Source organism: Schistocerca gregaria, chromosome 6 (genome assembly GCF_023897955.1).
Source record: "Schistocerca gregaria isolate iqSchGreg1 chromosome 6, iqSchGreg1.2, whole genome shotgun sequence".
NCBI lineage: Eukaryota > Metazoa > Arthropoda > Insecta > Orthoptera > Acrididae > Schistocerca > Schistocerca gregaria.
The window spans coordinates 42628560-42647793 of NC_064925.1; the positions used below are offsets into that span (position 1 = coordinate 42628560).

At 41.1% G+C, this 19234-nt stretch overlaps 1 protein-coding gene across 4 annotated transcripts in view; it reads right to left on the reverse strand.

Moving 5' to 3' along the window:
* LOC126278460 (DNA polymerase lambda-like) overlaps positions 1-18697 on the reverse strand; it is a 163237-nt gene extending 144540 nt beyond the window's left edge. Inside the window, exon 1 of one of the 4 annotated variants that reach the window (XM_049978594.1) lies at positions 17713-18697. In XM_049978594.1, coding sequence (XP_049834551.1) covers positions 17713-18207 — 495 coding nt within the window. In that variant the 5' untranslated portion in view covers positions 18208-18697. The remainder of the gene's footprint in view (positions 1-17712) is intronic. The other 3 variants (XM_049978596.1, XM_049978593.1, XM_049978592.1) reach the window with 3 other exon arrangements.
* Between the last annotated feature and the right edge of the window lie 537 nt (positions 18698-19234).

The window sequence follows — 19234 nt, forward strand, 5'->3', positions numbered from 1 at the left end:
ATGTCGCCAATGAATCTGAACCAGACATGAGGTTTCAAGTGGCTTAACTGGATAGTAAGGATTTCTCCAGATGGCCCACAATTAATTTGGCAAAGGATAGTGCTATGTTAGTATCCATGGCTGTACCACTGATCTGATTACACTGAAAAACAGCAATTGAGTTATCTTAGATCTGTGAGCTGTTTTTGATTAACTTTTGTCTATCATCCCAAATTTTTAAGCTACTGGATACCCTCTCCCTATCAAAAGACATACAGAATGTGCATGTAAAGGAAAATAAAGGGAAAACTTGCCAAACATACTGTTCACAAAGTATTTTTATTCATACAGACGCTATATATAGTTACTGCAGGTTAAATAATGTTAATTCAAACATTCTCCTCCAATTACAAAGCTTTATCAAATTGCTTCATGAGGTCCAGCGACTTACATATAGTGTCTGGATCACCAGGTTTCTGATAAGATCTTGGTGGTCAAATCCACTGCATACAATGTTTCTCATATGTTCTGCTGTCCGACATACACAAATAACATGGATACTACTTATACCTGTGTTCCTTGCAAGGAGGAAGCAGAGCATTTAAAAATGAACACAGGTGATATTCCAACAAATCAATGACTCTTCCTGCAAACAGACTGAATGGCCTATTGGGACAGCATCAAATAAATTTTCATTGTGGAGGAGACACACTTCAAGCTTCACTTTGCATTTACAATGAACAATTGTCCTTCAGTTGCTTTATAGATGGAAATTCCCAACTCTTCCATTAAACCACGTTTGTTATGGTAATAAATAAAACATCACCATCTCAAAAATATTGCAGAAAAACACTTTCTTTTGATCAAAAATACATACCTTAGCTCCCTTTTTCAAGCAAGTTTTTCTCACACAGCCTTGATGGTATAAGCTCTGAAATTTATTTGGATAATCACAAATCTAGTACCAAATCATGCTGCTCAAACCACTTATGAACAGAATCATCTGCATCAGCAAAAGCTTTCTCTTTGGGATCACGTCAAACTTCACCAGACTTGAAGAAGCAAGCAGTCTTGGTAGCAGTGTTAAAATTTTTTATTATTTTCTCCCTACTGGGAAATAAGAAAATTTAACACTGCAACCCAGACTGCTTGTTTCTTCAGACATACTCTCATACATACTAGTTGCTGTACCTACCCTGTTATAAACTGGATAGTTTCACCAGACTTGTACTCCTGTTTTTAGAAAGAGGGTAATTCTCTGAAAACTGATATTGGGATTTCAGCTGAATGAGGCACTGGATGTATAGCTGATGTTAAACTAGAATACTCTACTTTATATCAGTTTTTCTTGTTGTATCCTGAAGCTTATGCAGGAGTAATAATCACTTGAGTGAGCTCTGGACTCTCAGCAAATCATGTTGTTGTTGTTTTTATTGTTATGGTCTTCAGTAAAAAGACTAGTTCAATGCAGCTTTCCATGCTACTGTATCATCTGCAAGCCTCTTCATCTTTAAACAACTACTGCAAAACTACATACTTCTGAATCTGCTTACTGTATTCACCTTTTGGTCTCCCCCTATGATTTTTACCCCCCATGTTTCTCTTCAACACAAAATTGGTGATCTCTTTATGTCTCAGAATGTGCCCTATCAACCAATCCCTTCTTCTAGTCAGGTTCTCCCCAGTTATATTCAGCACCTCCTCATTAGCTACATGATCCACCCATCTGATCTTCATCATTCTTCTGTAGCACCACATCTCAAAAGCCTCTATTCTCTTCTGGTCCAAACTGTTTATTGTCGAAGTTTCATTCCGTACATGACTACATTCCACACAAATACTTTCAGAAAAGACTTCCTAATTCTTAAATCTATATTCTATGTTAACAAATTTCTCTTCTTCAGAAACACTTTCCTTGTCATTGCCAGTCTACATTTTATATCCTCTCAACATTGGCCATTGTCAGTTATTTTGCTGCCCAAATAGCAAAACTCATCTACTACTTTAAGTGCCTCACTTCATAATGTAATTCCCTCAGTATCACCTGCTTTAATTCAACTAATATCTATTATTCTTGTTTTGTTTTTGTTAATATTGATCTCATATCCTCCTTTCAAGACACTGACCATTCTGTTTAACTGCTCTTCCAAGTGCTCTGCTGTCTCAGATAGAACAACAATGTCATCGGCAAACCTGAAAGTTGTTATTTCTTTTCCCTGGACTTTAATTCATATTCCATTTTTTTTTTTGTTTCCTTTATTACTTGTTCAACGTACAGATTGAATAACATCAGGGATAGACTATAACCCTGTCTCACTGCTTTCCCAACCACTTCTTACCTTTCATGCCCCTCGACTCTTATAACTGCCATTATGTTTGCGTACAAGTTGTAAATAACCTTTGGATTCCTGTATTTTACCCTTGCAACCTTCAGAATTTCAAAGAGAGTATTCCAATCAACACTGTCGAAAGCTTTCTCTAAGACTACAAATGATATAAACATCGGTTTGCCTTTCCTTAACCTTCCTTCTAAAAGATGTAGTAAGGTCAGTACTGCCTTGCATGTTCCTACACTTCTCTGGAATTCAGACTGACCTTCCTCAAGGTTGGCTTCTACCAGTTTTTTCATGTTAGTATTTTGCAATCAAGACTTATTAAACTGACAGTTCTGTAATTTTCACACATTAAGAGCTGCTTTCTTTGGAACTGAAACTATTATATTCTTCTTGAAATTGAAGGTATTTTACCCATCTCATACGTCTTGCACACCAGGTGGAAGTTTTGTCATGGTTGGCTCTCTCAACACTGACAGAGTTCTGAAGAAATGTTTTCTACTTCTAGGGCATTGTTTTGACCAAAGACTTTTCATTGATCTGTCAAATTCTTCGTGCAGTATCTTATCTCCTGTCTCATCTTCATCTATGTCATCTTCCATTTCTGTAACATTGGCTTCAAGTACACTTTCCTTGTATAAAACCTGTATATGCTCTTTCCACGTTTCCTTTTTTTGCTTCAGACTGCTTTTTCATCTGAGCTCTTTGTATTCATAAAACTACTTCTATTTTCTCCAGAGGTCTCTTTGACTTTCCTATAGGCAGTATCTAGGTTTTGCCTAGTGACATATGCTTCTAAATCACTACATCTGTCCTCTAGCCATTCCTGTTAGCCATTTTGCACTTCCTGCCAATCTCATTTTTTAGACATTTATATTCTCTTTCACATGCTTCATTTACTGCATTTTTATATTTTATTCTTTCATCTGTTAAATTCAATATGTGCTTTGGGAGCTCCAACATCAGGTGCGTCATGGGGCCCCTTAGGGATATGGCTGCAAGGGAAGGGAAGAAAACCAATGTGCACTCCATGTGCATGCCGGGGGGAGTCATTCCAGATGTGGAAAGGGTCCTTCCAAATGCCATGAATGGTACAGGGTGCACCCATCTGCAGGTGATCGCTCATGTCAGCACCAATGATGTTTGTCGCTATGGATTGGAGGAAATCCTCTCTGGCTTCCGGCGGCTATCTGATTTGATGAAGACTGCCAGTCTCGCTTGCGGGATGAGAGCAGATCTCACCATCTGCAGCATCGTTGACAGGACTGACTGCGGACCTTTGGTACAGAGCCGAGTGGAGGGTCTGAATCAGAGGCTGAGACGGTTCTGAGACCATGTGGGATGCATATTCCTTGACTTGCGCCATAGGGTGGTGGGGTTTTGGGTTCTGCTGGACAGGTCAGGAGTCCACTACACACAGCAGGTGGCTACACAGGCAGCAGGGGTTGTGTGACGTGGACTTGGCAGTACTTTAGGTTAGATGGCCTTGGGCAAGTATAGAAAGGGCAACAGCCTCAAAGGGTGTGGGGCAAAGCCAGGTTATGCGGCGACCAAGCAGCAATCGGTATTGTAATTCTAAACTGTCGAAGCTGCATTGGTAAAGTACCGGAACTTCAAGCGCTGATAGAAAGCACCGAAGCTGGAATCGTTGTAGGTATGGAAAGCTGGTTGAAGCCAGAGATAAATTCTGCTGAAATTTTTACAAAGGCACAGACGGTGTTTAGAAAGGATCGATTGCATGCAAGTGGTGGTGGCATGTTTGCCGCTGTTAGTAGTAGTTTATCTTGTAGTGAAATAGAAGTGGATAGTTCCTGTGAATTATTATGGGTGGAGGTTACACTCAACAATGGAGCTACGTTAATAATTGGCTCTTTTTACCGACCTCCCGACTCAGCAGCATTAGTGGCAGAACAACTGAGAGAAAATCTGGAATACATTTCACATCAATTTCCTCACCATCTTATAGACTTAGGTGGAGATTTCAATTTACCAGATATAGACTGGGACACTCAGAAGTTTAGGACAATTGGTAGGGACAGAGCATCGAGTGACATTATACTGAGTGCACTATCCAAAAATTACCTCGCGCAATTAAACAGAGAACCGACTCGTGGAGATAACATCTTGGACCTACTGATAACAAACAGACCCAAACTTTTCGACTCTGTAAGCGCAGAACCGGGAATCAGTGATCATAAGGCCGTTGCAGCATCCCTGAATATGGACGTAAATAGGAATATAAGAAAAGGGAGGAAGGTTTATCTGTTCAGTAAGAGTAATAGGAGGCAGATTTCAGACTACCTAACAGATCAAAACGAAAATTTCTGTTCCGACACTGACAATGTTGAGTGTTTATGGAAGAAGTTCAAGGGAATCGTAAAATGCGTTTTACACAGGTACATGCCAAATAAAACAGTGAGGGACGGGAAAAATCCACTGTGGTTCAACAACAAAGTTAGGAAAGTACTGCGAAAGCAAAGAGAGCTTCGTAGAAAATTTAAACGCAGTCAAAACCTCTCAGACAAACAGAAGCTAAACAATGTCAAAGTTAGCGTAAGGAGGGCTATGCATGAAGCGTTCAGTGAATTCGAAAGTAGAATTATATGGTCTTACGTTAAATCAGTAAGTGGATTGACACAGAATACCCAGACACTCTGGGATGATAATGGCATTGAAACAGAGGATGGCACATGTAAAGCTGAAATACTAAACACCTTTTTACAAAGCTGTTTCACAGAGGAAGACCGCACTGCAGTTCCTTCTCTAAATCCTCGCACGAATGAAAAAATGGCTGACATTGAAATAAGTTTCCAAGGAATAGAAAAGCAACTGAAATCACTCAACAGAGCAAAGTCCACTGGGTCTGATGGGATACTAATTCGGTTCTACACAGAGTACACGAAAGAACTTCCCCCCCCCCCCCCCCCCCCTTCTAACAGCTCTGTACCCCAAGTCCCTAGAGGAACAGAAAATTCCAAATGCTTGGAAAAGAGCACAGGTAGTTCCAGTTTTCAAGAAGGGTCGTCAAGCAGATGCGCAAAACTGTAGGCATATATCTCTGACATCTTTCTGTTGTAGAGTTTTGGAACATGTTTTTTGCTTGCGTATCATGTCATTTCTGGAAACCCAGAATCTACTGTGTAGAAATCAGCATGGATTCCGGAAACAGCGATCATGTGAGACCCAACTCACTTTATTTGTTCATGAGATCCAGAAAATATTAGATACAGGCTCCCAGGTAGATGCCATTTTCCTTGACTTACGCAAAGCATTCGATTAGGTTCTGCACTGTTGCCTGATAAACAAAGTAAGAGCCTACAGAATATCAGACCAGCTGTGTGGCTGGATTGAAGAGTTTTTAGCAAACAGAATACAGCATGTTGTTCTCAATGGAGAGACATCTACACACGTTAAAGTAACCTCTGGCATGCCACAGGGGGGAGAGTGAGAGAGAGAGAGAGAGAGAGAGAGAGAGAGAGAGAGTGTGTGTGTGTGTGTGTGTGTGTGTGTGTGTGTGTGTGTGTGTGTGTGCGCGCGCGCGTGCGCGAGTATATACATATCCTTTTTTCCCCCCTACGGTAAGTCTTTCTGCTCCCGGGATTGGAATGACTCCTTGCCCTCTCCCTTAAAACCCACACCCTTTCATCTTTCCTTTTCCTTCCCTCTTTCCTGACGAAGCAACCGTCGGTTGCGAAAGCTCGAAATTCTGTGTGTGTGTTTGTGTGTGTTATTTATTGTGCCTATCTACCGGCACTTTCCCGCTTGGTAAGTCTTGGAATCTTTGTTTTTAATATATTTTTCCCATGTGGAAGTTTATATATACACTCCTGGAAATGGAAAAAAGAACACATTGACATCGGTGTGTCAGACCCATCATACTTACTCCGAACATTGCGAGAGGGCTGTACAAGCAATGATTACACGCACGGCACAGCGGACACACCAGGAACCGCGGTGTTGGCCGTCGAATGGCGCTAGCTGCGCAGCATTTGTGCACCGCCGCCATCAGTGTCAGCCAGTTTGCCGTGCCATACGGAGCTCCATCGCAGTCTTTAACACTGGTAGCATGCCGCGACAGCGTGGACGTGAACCGTATGTGCAGTTGACGGACTATGAGCGAGGGCGTATAGTGGGCATGCGGGAGGCCGGGTGGACGTACCGCCGAATTGCTCAACACGTGGGGCGTGAGGTCTCCACAGTACATCGATGTTGTCGTCCGTGGTCGGCGGCAGGTGCACGAGCCCTTCGACCTGGGACCGGACCGCAGCGACGCACGGATGCACGCCAAGACCGTAGGATCCTACGCAGTGCCGTAGGGGACCGCACCGCCACTTCCCAGCAAATTAGGGACACTGTTGCTCCTGGGGTATCGGCGAGGACCATTCGCAACCGTCTCCATGAAGCTGGGCTACGGTCCCGCACACCGTTAGGCCGTCTTCCGCTCACGCCCCAACATCGTGCAGCCCGCCTCCAGTGGTGTCGCGACAGGCGTGAATGGAGGGACGAATGGAGACGTGTCGTCTTCAGGGATGAGAGTCGCTTCTGCCTTGGTGCCAATGATGGTCGTATGTGTGTTTGGCGCCGTGCAGGTGAGCGCCACAATCAGGACTGCATACGACCGAGGCACACAGGGCCAACACCCGGCATCATGGTGTGGGGAGCGATCTCCTACACTGGCCGTACACCTCTGGTGATCGTCGAGGGGACACTGAATAGTGCACGGTACATCCAAACCGTCATCGAACCCATCGTTCTACCATTCCTAGACCGGCAAGGGAACTTGCTGTTCCAACAGGACAATGCACGTCCGCATGTATCCCGTGCCACCTAACGTGCTCTAAAAGGTGTAAGTCAACTACCCTGACCAGCAAGATCTCCGGATCTGTCCCCCATTGAGCATATTTGCGACTGGATGAAGCGTCGTCTCACGCGGTCTGCACGTCCAGCACGAACGCTGGTCCAACTGAGGCGCCAGGTGGAAATGGCATGGCAAGCCGTTCCACAGGACTACATCCAGCATCTCTACGATCGTCTCCATGGGAGAATAGCAGCCTGCATTGCTGTGAAAGGTGGATATACACCGTACTAGTGCCGACATTGTGCATGCTCTGTTGCCTGTGTCTATGTGCCTGTGGTTCTGTCAGTGTGATCATGTGATGTATCTGACCCCAGGAATGTGTCAATAAAGTTTCCCCTTCCTGGGACAATGAATTCACGGTGTTCTTATTTCAATTTCCAGGAGTGTATATATATATGACCTAGTAGATAGTGTCGGAAGTTCCATGCGGCTTTCCGCAGATGATGCTGTAGCATACAGAGAAGTTGCAGCATTAGAAAATTGCAGTGAAATGCAGGAAGATCTGCAGCAGTTAGGCACTTGGTGCAGGTAGTGGCAACTGACCCTTAACACAGACAAATGTAATGTATTGTGAATACATAGAAAGAAGTATCCTTTATTGTATGATTATATGATAGCAGAACAAACAATGGCAGCAGTTACTTCTGTAAAATATCCGGGAGCATGCGTGTGGAATGATTTGAAGTGGAATGATCATATACAATTAATTGTTGGTAAAGCGGGTGCCAGGTTGAGATTCATTGGGAGAGTCCTTAGAAATTGTACCCCATCAACAAAGGAGGTGGCTTACAAAACACTCGTTCGACCCATACTTGAGTATTGCTCATCAGTGTGCGATCCGTACCAGGTCGGGTTGACAGAGGAGATAGAGACGATCCAAAGAAGAGTGCCACCTTTCATCACAGGGTTATTTGGTAAGAGTGATAGCGTTATGTAGATGTTCAACAAACTCAAGAGGCAGAGTCTGCAAGAGAGACACTCTGCATTGCGGTGTAGCTTGCTGTCCAGGTTTTGAGAGGGTGCTTTTCTGGATGAGGTATCGAATATATTGCTTCCCCCTACTTATGCCTCCCAAGGAGATCGCAAATGTAAAATCATAGAGATTCGAGCGCGCACGGAAGCTTTCCGGCAGTCGTTCTTCCCGCGAACCATGTGCGACTGGAACAGGAAAGGCAGGTAATGATAGTGGCATGTAAAGTGCCCTCTGCCACACACCATTAGGTGGATTGCGGCGTATAAATGTAGATGTTATCCAAGAATTTTTACAAGACCTTGTCTTCATACCTACTCGACTCACTGCTGCCTACACTGTTCCACCTCTCAGAACTATCTATTCATGTTCTTCTGCATTCCTCTCTGCTGTTCTTGAGCCTTGCCTAATGCTCCCTCTGAAACTACATCTACATCGACACTGCGCAAATCAACCTTATGGCATGTGGTAGAGGGTACCTGTACCACTACTAGTCATTTCCTTTCCTGTTCCACTCACAGATGGAACAAGAGAAAAACGACTATCTATATGTCTCTGATTGAGCCCTAATTTCTCATATCTCATCTTCATGCTCCTTGCATGCAGTGTATTTTGGAGGCAACGGAATTGTTCTGCTGTCAGCTTCAAATGCCTGTTCTCTAAATTTCCTCAATAGTTTTCCTCACAAAGAATGTTGCTTACCCTCCAGGAATTCCCATTGAGATCCCGAAGCATCACCTTAACACCTGCATGTTGTTTGAACCTACCCATAACACACCTAGCAGCCTGCCTACTAATTGCTTTGATGTCTTCCTTTAATCTGAACTGGTACGAATCCCAAACACTCAAGCAGTATTCACGAATAGACCATACTAGAATCCCATATGTGGCCTCCTTTACAGATGAACCACACTTTCCTAGAATTCTCCGAATAAACTAAAGTCAACCATTCGTCTTTCCTGCTACAATCCTTTGTGTCTATCTTGAGTACAATGTTGTGTAGGGGAAGGAAGTCAGCCGTTCCCTTTCAAAGGAACCATCCCGGCATTTGCCTGGAGTGATTTAGGGAAATCATGGAAAATCTAAATCAGAATGGATGGACACTTGGTGGGGGGAATTATATGATCTTCAAATGAAAGTTTATCTCAATCACATGCTCTCTTCGTCCACACCTGTAAACGCTCAGCACACTGCTTGCATACTTTGTGGGGAGCCTGCCTGACAAATGTACTGATGTTTGTCCTCTGACTGGGAATAGTAAAACTGGCAAACATATAACAAAATGAATTGAGGCTGTTTAGTGATTAAAATGCAGACTGCCAGAGGCAGACATAAGGTAAGGTTCCAGTTCAACTAAACACTGCTAACCTATTATACAAACACGAACTCTGACTACACATCACAATGTGCTTCACTATATCAGAGTAATACATATAGTCTCACTACAGTAGCTCAACCGTAATTCAACTGGTCTAGACAACACAAACCTGTCACTAGTCTAAAATTGTGTCATTCATCCCTCCCCTCACCAGCAACAGTGCTTGCTGGGCTCCATTCTCAATCCTGCAGAGAGGGACCACATTCACACAAGGTGTACAGAAGAAACTTGGCATGCAAGAAGAAAACTAGCTACAGTTTTCAAATTATTGTGCCCATTTAACTCTAGAACAACTCAAAATTAAAACTCAACAGAAATTGTGTTACAAACTGTTCTCCATCATTATAGATAGGGCCTTCAAAAGTGAAACAACTGTCAATCTGGATGTGGCTGGACAGGATGATACGAAAAAAGTGGTGGGTTTGCTATAGGATGACAATGGAAAGGCTTTTTCCCACTGCCCACGAATGCACAACAATGGGCTTGGATGATGTTTGTGTACAGGTATGTATAATCCACAGTGACCTACAATGTGTCTGGTGGTAAAAAGATAGGGACTGTGGAAAGTTGGTGAAGAAAGTGAGTGGTGTCTTGGATGTAGAATGAAAGGTTACGGACTACAGTTTCAAGATGATGGTCACCAAAGGTAGAAGTTCAGTCTGTGGAAGCACTGAACCAGCTGCAATGGTATGACCTTGGGGGAAGCTGTGGGGTTGGGTTTGTGGAGTGGGTTAAAATGTAGGAGAGTGGGGATTGGATTGCTAGTGTGATGAGGCAGATGTATTCAGGTGTTTGGTTTTGTGATGGACCTAAGACCTTGAGGAGCTGCTTAAGTCACACAGGACTTGAAGGATTGGATCAGGTCTTAAGGCTAGTATGCAGAGGGGTCAGCTACAGTCATTGCAGTTCACGACCACACTGATGGAGCCTTTGTTCACGGGAAGAATGATAAGGTCTGCATTGATTTTTATGCTACAGATACCTGTGTGCTCCATATCAGTGATGCTGGATTCAGTGGGGAGGATTTTAGGAAGGAAGGCTGGAAATGAGAAATTTTTAACATATTACCTGGGGGTGACTGGATGAAAGGGGAGGAAGATCACAGCTGGAGGTAGATTAGAACTGATTAAAACAAGGGTCTTCCTTGGGTTTTTGGCTGGCTGTTGTCAGTGGGGGGGGGGGGCACGATAAAGAATTGAGAATCCATAAAGGAAATATGGCCCTTAGGAAGTTCAGTATGACTGAACTTAGGTTTTGGGCTACAGATGAGATGTTTCAAAAACACTGAGGATTCTGCAGGGGTTAGAGTTTCAGCTGAAAGTCCTGACAATAGTGTTGGGGGATGGGTGTTCAGAAGCAGTGTGTCACAGAGGTTGGACAAAGTTTTTGGCATTGTGGAAGGTGGAGTTAAGTGAACAAGGAATAGTCAGACACCTATGAGGGGTTGGATGGGGGGAGGTATCAAAATGACTAGAGATAACTCCAGGCTTCACATCCATCCCAGTAGCAGACATCTGAAACCATCTCCCTCTTCATATCAGCAACCCCCCCCCCCCCCCGCCCACTCCTGCCTTTTATATACTCTCCAAAATCCACACAACTCACAACTCTGTACTGGTTGTACCATCATGGCTTGGTACAGTGCTCCCATAGGAAGAATCTCTATCTCTGAAGACTTTCACCCCCAAACTGTTGTTCACAAGCTCCCATCCTACATCCAAGACACTGCTCACTTTCTTCACCGCCTTCCCACACTGTTGTCCACAAGCTCCCATCCTACTGCCAAGACACTGCTCACTTTCTTCACTGCCTTTCCACTGTTCTTGTCCCATTACCATCAGATTCCTTGTTGGTCACTGTGGATACTGTTTTGTTTTGTTTTAGGGTGCAAAAACAACTACGGTCATACGTGCCCATCACTGTGGATAGGAAACATTGTACACCGACATTCCCCTCATCCATGGTCTTGCGGCCTTGGAATACTACCATTCCCTGTGTTCTCCTGATATGGAACCCACCACCTCTTTCCTAATCCTCTTAGCCAACGACATCCTGATCCACAATTATTTTACTTTTGGAGGCCAAATCTGTAACCAAAGCAGTTTGTATATGTAGGTCTACAGAGGCAGAGGTTCACTCTGTGGGAACACAGTAGCAAGCCACAATGGGATAACCAGTAAAAGGAGTCCTATAGGGTACATAAAATACAAAAATTAAGTAACTTCAAAGAAAATTATATGCAAACAAACTTCAAAACAATTATTTTTTTAAATCACATTTCAAATAACAAGGATTAATGGAGTACCTGATTAAAGGGATACCTTGACAGGGTAAATTAAGTACATAAATTTTACCTGATTTGAAGTCTGAATAGCACTAGAGATCATGATACTCTTGTGTACGCTCCTATTAACAAATAACAAAAACATAATAGAAGAAGAATTTATGATACGGATTTAAGAGAGGTAACAGCATTTTGGACAACATGACTCTACTGGAATCGGACCGACAGTGCTTTTACGAGGTGACCGTAGCTGAGAGCTATTTCTACTGTGTCATGAAAGCCTATTTGCCTATCTAACTCATAGTTACTTTAGTATCAGACTGCCTGCATATAGTGAAGCTGTGGTACCAAGCAGACATCCACTTACTGTCAAATAAGCTAAAACTAGCTACTTGGTTTTCATTATAAATCATTTATGCCATCAACACCTTTCTGCATCTTCATCTGATATACAAGGGGCAGTGAAATGAAAATGAAAGAGAGAAAAAAAGTAACAAAATTGTTTATTATTTCAAAACTAATTTCAAAATACCATAACTGTCAATAAATTTATCCAAGAGACAAGATAGGCGGCACCTTCATAGATAAGTGTTTGCGTCCGGGTAGGGAATCATGATTGTACCCAGACATGCACCTTTTCATCTTAAGCAAATTGATGGACATGAATGTTTCTCTTCAGGGCTCCAAAAATATGGAAATTGTATTCGGACTGTAAGGAGGATGTGTAGGGGCTTCTTAGCAGAACTTCAGCAGCATAATCAAAACAACCGGGGCAATATGAGTGTCTGCTCACATATTGCCAGTGTTACCATAAGCTAAAAGACTCGAGTATGCTGGTTATGTGTGTCTTTTTGCTACCATAGCTTCACTAGGTGCAGTTAGCTGGAGAATGGATATAGCTATGAGTCAAATATGTAAGTGGTTTACTCAGAACAAAACAAAAACTGTAGCAGTAGCTTGTTCATCACTTACTCAGAAATTGGCAGCATTGACTAGAATTTTCTGTTAGGTCTCCATGTCTAATTTTTAGAGTTGATTTTCAGTTTATAGATTGAGTTGGCACCAGCATATTGAATACTTCATAGAAAATGTTCCACAATGGCTGAACATTTTGAGAAGTATCACAACTGCATGGTGCGGAACTGACTCTAAAATAGCAACAAATTTTTATATAACATTTATCAGATTTGTTTTCCATTATGGGTACTTCATTTTTCGACATGTATAAAACATTGCCGGTACAGTACTTTGACTTTGTCTTGGAGCCATGAGAGCTTTTTAAGTCAACACTTCACTTACTGAAGTAAGAGGGGTGCCTCACCAACTCTGTTAATAAATGTCAACAAACATGTTTCTGACAGGCCAGCTACCTGTTCACCAACAGTGCCTGCGATGTGTGCTTCACAACCTTGGGGATCTTCTGTGTACCCATTGTCAGCACATTCAGAAATAATAGCCTTTTGTAAAATATATATATATATATATATATCTCCTGGAAATGGCCACACGAGACACCACCACTTCCCTCACCTTTGGAGTATCTTAACTTCCTCCATATGAGCAATATGAGCATTTGCTTCGCTGTGGAATTGCACACAAATGGAGATATCATCAGCTGGATGTCAAGGTTCATAGAAAAGAGGGTGTTTCTTTGGGTCACAATGTGTTTCATGAACCTATGCACACCAACCTGTACTTACAAACTACTACTGTTATCGTGCAACCAATGCAGCAATGTACTATGGACTCTTGTTCACAGGGTTAGAGCTATCTCAGATTCAGAGAGCTTATCAGCAGAGCACAACCACCTCCACTCTGTGTTTGTTCAGAACACGTACTCTGATAAAGTTTTGCAATGCATTTCAACTAGCACACACTAAATCTCAAGAGCAATGGTTTTCCATTTAAAACTGACAGACTATTAAAAAAACATTGAATTAAGTATGTTCCACCCTCGATGTGAATGTAAAAATGACCTATGTCTAAGACCAGGAATATATAAAATCCTGTGTCGGTGCGGTATATCGTACACTGGCTACACATGTCACACTGTTAAGGACAGATGCAATGAACATAGAAGTCACACCAGACTATGTCAGACAGAAAAATCTGTTGCTGCTGAACACTGCCTTAACATGGGATACAGAAGGCAGTATGAAGAAACCAGGATCCTCTCATCCCCTCCACATACTGGGACTCCATCATTAATAAAGCTGTCAAAATACACATAATTAACAGAGATTTGGGATTTCAACTCCGTAAACCATAAGTGGCATTAAGGCATTATCAGCCACAAACAAATGAACGCAATTTGTTAAAACAGATCAGAAATCACAGCCAGGGCAGTGAAGCTGGACAGCAACTCCTTTCCCGCATAAACATGTTGGGTCCGTGGTTTGCAGCTGTGTTTTATCGCAGCATGTGTGCAAAGACCATGGCCCATTTCTTGGGCCGGGGGCTCTGCATGTCGATATACTCTATGATGTCATTACAGTCCCGCCCCTGATGTCTGCACTTTTCTAGTGAACTAGCACATGAATTTGTGAGCCACAACAACAATGCATCAGTCACATCTGAAAATCACAAGCAGCTGTCTCTTAAAAATACTTCACCATCCAGTGCACAGGCATTCTGTGAGCCATCAAAAAAATTTGCTCTCCTTAAGACTAACTGAAATGTGCCACAGTATGTCGGGCATTACAGTTTGCCAAAATCTCCCACCATATACAAATCAGAAGTTGCTACAATACAGGAAGCCCTTTGAATTGGCTGATAGACAAGTTGGGACACAATATCAATCACTACAGACTCCTAAAGCACCTTAATTTGACTCTCCTCGTGTGTAAAAGACTCCTCCAAGAAGCTGTGAATCAACAAACAACTTACACAATTCCAGAAGGAATCAACTCAAATGAGAAAGTTCGTCACTCATATTTTTAAGGCCACATAAAGAGAAATGTGGCAATCTGTCTGGAACACTACAAACATTGTAAATGACAGACATCACATCCTCTCCAACAAGATACTCCAAGCCAGTGTTTTTGCCACAATGTGAGAGGGAGTGCATGCTTCTTCACAATGGTCAACTATATTGAGTATAACTACAATCTTCCTCCACATCCCTACCATGCAAATTTTAAGGGAACCCATTAATGTCAATGTAATTAAGTCTCTTTTGGGGACGCTAATTGCATGCTGTTTGTGTGTGGGAAATATGAAAACTCTTATCAGTTATTTCTTTTTTCTTGCATATTTTGCAAGGAGAAACATTACAGCTTTAACCAGCAGGGCTTTTTTCTTAGCTAACCTTCCCTTAAATATTTTAAAAGCAAATTTCTTTTTCCGATTAACCATGGGACTGGAAGTATCTGCATCAAAATTACTGATTTGTTTCTCCGCAAGAATTGCAATGATTCTAAGTGCAAATGTGGATGAAATATGTTGTTTTAAGAGTTCTAAAATGTGCTCTTTCTGGTTTAAATTCTCATCAATATGGACAGCAAAGTTTTTCTTGTTAATTTTTCACCCTACTTATTAATTCCTCACTGTGTGTTACACTCATCATTAACACATTACATCTAGATGTGCAGGACCAAATATGCTCTCTCTTTTTAAAATTGAAAATGAGACCATTATCAGAAAACCAGTCAATAACACTGCTGAGAATATTGTTTATCACTTCTTGTCGTGCTGTGTGTATGCTTGAATGATTATAACACTAATGTATTCCACAAAAAAATAATTCTGCTTGTTGTATATTAGATGGAAGACCATTTACATATATGAGGAATGCTGATGGATCTGAAATCGAGGCTTGGGGAACTACATATGTTATTTCCCCTCAGTCGGTGAAAGCTCCCCATATTGGTTGAATTACAAAGAACAACTCTCTGTATTCTCTCTGTTGTATATGACATTATCCACAAATTGGGTATACTATCAATTCCATAAAACCTAAGTTCATCTAGGCAGATATTGTGGTTCAAACTGTCAAATGTCTTATCTAAGACACACAAAACACCAACCAGTGCTGTTTTGTTACTTAATGCTTGTAAAATTTGGTAAGTGAATGTGCAAATCGCATTCTCAGTTGAATAATTCTCCTGAAATCCAAACTTTGATTTACTGATGATATTATTGTTGCTCACGTGGAATACTATTCTACAATACACCACCTTCTCAAAAATTTTGAAAAATGGCATCAGTCAGTAGCAAAAGAGGTTGGTAGCTGTTGACATCCCTCTTATTCCCTTTCTTATACAGAAGTTTAACAATAGCATATTTCAATCTCTGTGCAAACATGCCTTGAGTAAGAGATGCATTGGCCTACATATTTAGGATAAGGCAGTGTTATTATTATATAGGAACAAATCTTTAGTACTCTGTTGGAAACACCATCAAATCCATTTGAGATTTTATTTTTAGTGAATATATAATTAACCTTAATTTCAGAGGGAGCAGTCGGTCATACACTCATATGATTGAATTTCATGAGATTTTCCACTACATTTACGAAGAGTATTATTAAAACACATTTTCTACCTATGACTCATCATTTATACCCCTTCCATTTAAGTCAATACTAATGTTACCCTGTTCTTTGGTCGGTTGTTCTGTCTCTCATTTCACTGCATTCCATATAGCCGAAAGACTGTTGCCAGAATTACTGATTTCTGACATGTGCATATTTGTTCTGGTGTCAATTATTCTATCTGATTTTCTATGAGGAGCATCTATACTGCAAGGCACTGTCTCATTTATCCTACCTGTGCATCTAGCCACAGTTATTTCCTTGCCTGAGCTTCATCAAATAAAATATGTCCTAGGATCCTACTGTCTTTATCTACCCTGTTGGAAATTCAATTACTGAGATTAAATTTCCCTAATAAAGATATATATGCAATTACAATTAAAAATGAACTTTTTTTGAGTATTAATTCACAAGTGCACCATTCTCTGTGCTGATCACTAAAAAATCTACTCATCTCTATGTTTTTGAACTTGTGTTGTCCAAATAGCCCCCTTTTCCAATATTAGTTCTTCATGTGTGATGCAACACTTTCACTTCTCTAACACTGTGGCTGTATGTCTATCTTTTAATAGCTCTCTAAATTTTCCAAAGAGACAAGCTCTTCTACCTTATTACTCAATACTCTAACATTCTGATGAAATAAGCTAACCTTTCTATTCTGTGCATTCTCAAGCATTTTAACTTCCATTATAACAGGATGACGAAGTGCTAATTCTTGACTAAAAAAAGGGGGCACTTCTGTGATACCAGTAGCCACAAGGTGTGAATGTGAATCCCCCTCCCCATACTATTTCTACAAGAAGCTCAGCCAGCTTGTCTTGTACTGAAGTGAAATGTGGACAAAAGACAAGCAGTTCACAGATGAAGGCAGCAGTAGCTTTTGAAATATAGAACTAAGAAGAATGCTGAAGGTTAGATGGGTAAACTGTGTAACTTATGGGGATTGAGGAAAAAATTAATTTCTGGCACATCTCAAGTAATGAGGGATCAGTTAATTGGCTACATCCTGAGGCATAAAGGAATCATGAGAGAGTGACGAGTAAAAATTGTAGACAAAGACAGTAACTTAAGAAAATTCAAATGGATGTAGGTTGCAGTAGTTATTTAGAGATGCAGAGGCTTGTACAGGATAGAGTAGCATGAAAAGGTGTTTGTGTTGAAACTTGCCCTCACCATATTTCCAAATTGAAAGACGTTTAAGATAACTCTGAGCTGAACAAGTCTCTGCACCTTCATAAATTTTCATCCATATGGTAGCTCAAATTGTTTGTTTCGTGTATCATGCATCATCGGACTTATCCAACAGAAATACAAAACCATGGGCAAAGGATGAAAGGTACACAAATAAACGAACTAAATTAAAAGATTAAACTACTTGCTTCAATGTTTGTCTTTTGCTTCTTCGGTGGTGACGACTGCGTGGCTGGCTCATCTATGCAATGCTCATCACTTGCTAGATTGGTTCTCAGTGCCGATTCACGTTCGGTACTTGGTTGATTCTGACTAATGTTGAAACTTCCATTATTCTTTTTTTCACCACGTTCGGGCTCTAGATGTAACATAAATGGTTCTGTGTCTAGTAATTTGCGTTCCTTCAAACAGCTGCTGAGCCATTTCGTAGTCACTATTTCCACATGAAAACAGTCTACATGCATACTTTTCAGAATCTCATAACACTTATCTGGTTTATTAATGAACGATTCGTGAACAATTATACGAATACGAGAACTGTCCATTTTTTCTGCACACTTTGCCACAGTTCCCCCCAGTTTTTGAATGTTATTTCTCAATACAGTTAGTCTTGTGTTGCCGATACGGGCTGGTAATATGTAATATGTATGATCTGCAAATATTTTTTGGGGATGACACTCCATCTTTCCCTGTAAACAGCTTTCCAAGGTGAGAGACGATACAAATATTCACGTGTATGGTATTAATTTCACATCACCAACATCGCAGAGAACGTTTACGTGAAAAACCTAATGTCTACGTCTTTCGATATATCTACGTCACACTTGTGGAGTTATTTTATATTTTTAATAGCAACGTCCCGCAAATAACTAACGCCCACAACATCGCTCGCACCTTCTCTCCCTTGCATAACAACGTGTATGTATGTATGTACTATGTAATATACAAATCACTACAGCTGACAGACGTCACGTCAGTTTGAATCTGGTGGTGCATTTGGCAGTATTGCCAACACGCGGAAGCTGTCAAACTCTAATGTGATATTTAATGTCGATGTACACTACACATCACATCTGCGCAGACAGATCGTTGCGTGTGGACAGAAGATTTGCACCAACCTGAGGTGTGTACAAACCTGGAAGTTGGAGTTGGAGGTTAGTAGTAGTAGTTTATTCATCCAGAGAATATATATATATGGTGAACAATACTATACAAAATACAGATGTGCATAGTAGACTACATAACATCGGACCACATTGAAATAGAACGTAGAACTTTGATTTTTTACATTGATCTATGAGAAAGACTTTTTACATAGAATACACAGTTGATATTTAGATACAACACATATAATTATAGCACTTTTGTTCATATTATTCATCTAGATCATAGCAACAGTCAGATAAAAATTACTATTGGCACGGAGTACATAAATATAATTGTTTAGTATGAAGCTATTCCACGTATTCTTTGACACTATAATAGCAGTTGGTCATTAAAAATTTGAATACTGCTTTTTAAAGGAAGGCATTTTTTATTTCTTTTATCTTTACCGGTAGTTTGTTATACAATCTGCTTCCTTGTATGTTTGTTTGTTTCTGCGCCAAAGCCTTGTTAACTCTTTTTACATGAATGTCATTGCACTTTCTTCAGTTGTAAGTATGTAGATCCGAGTTGGATTGGAAATTGTTAATATTTCTTCTTACATTA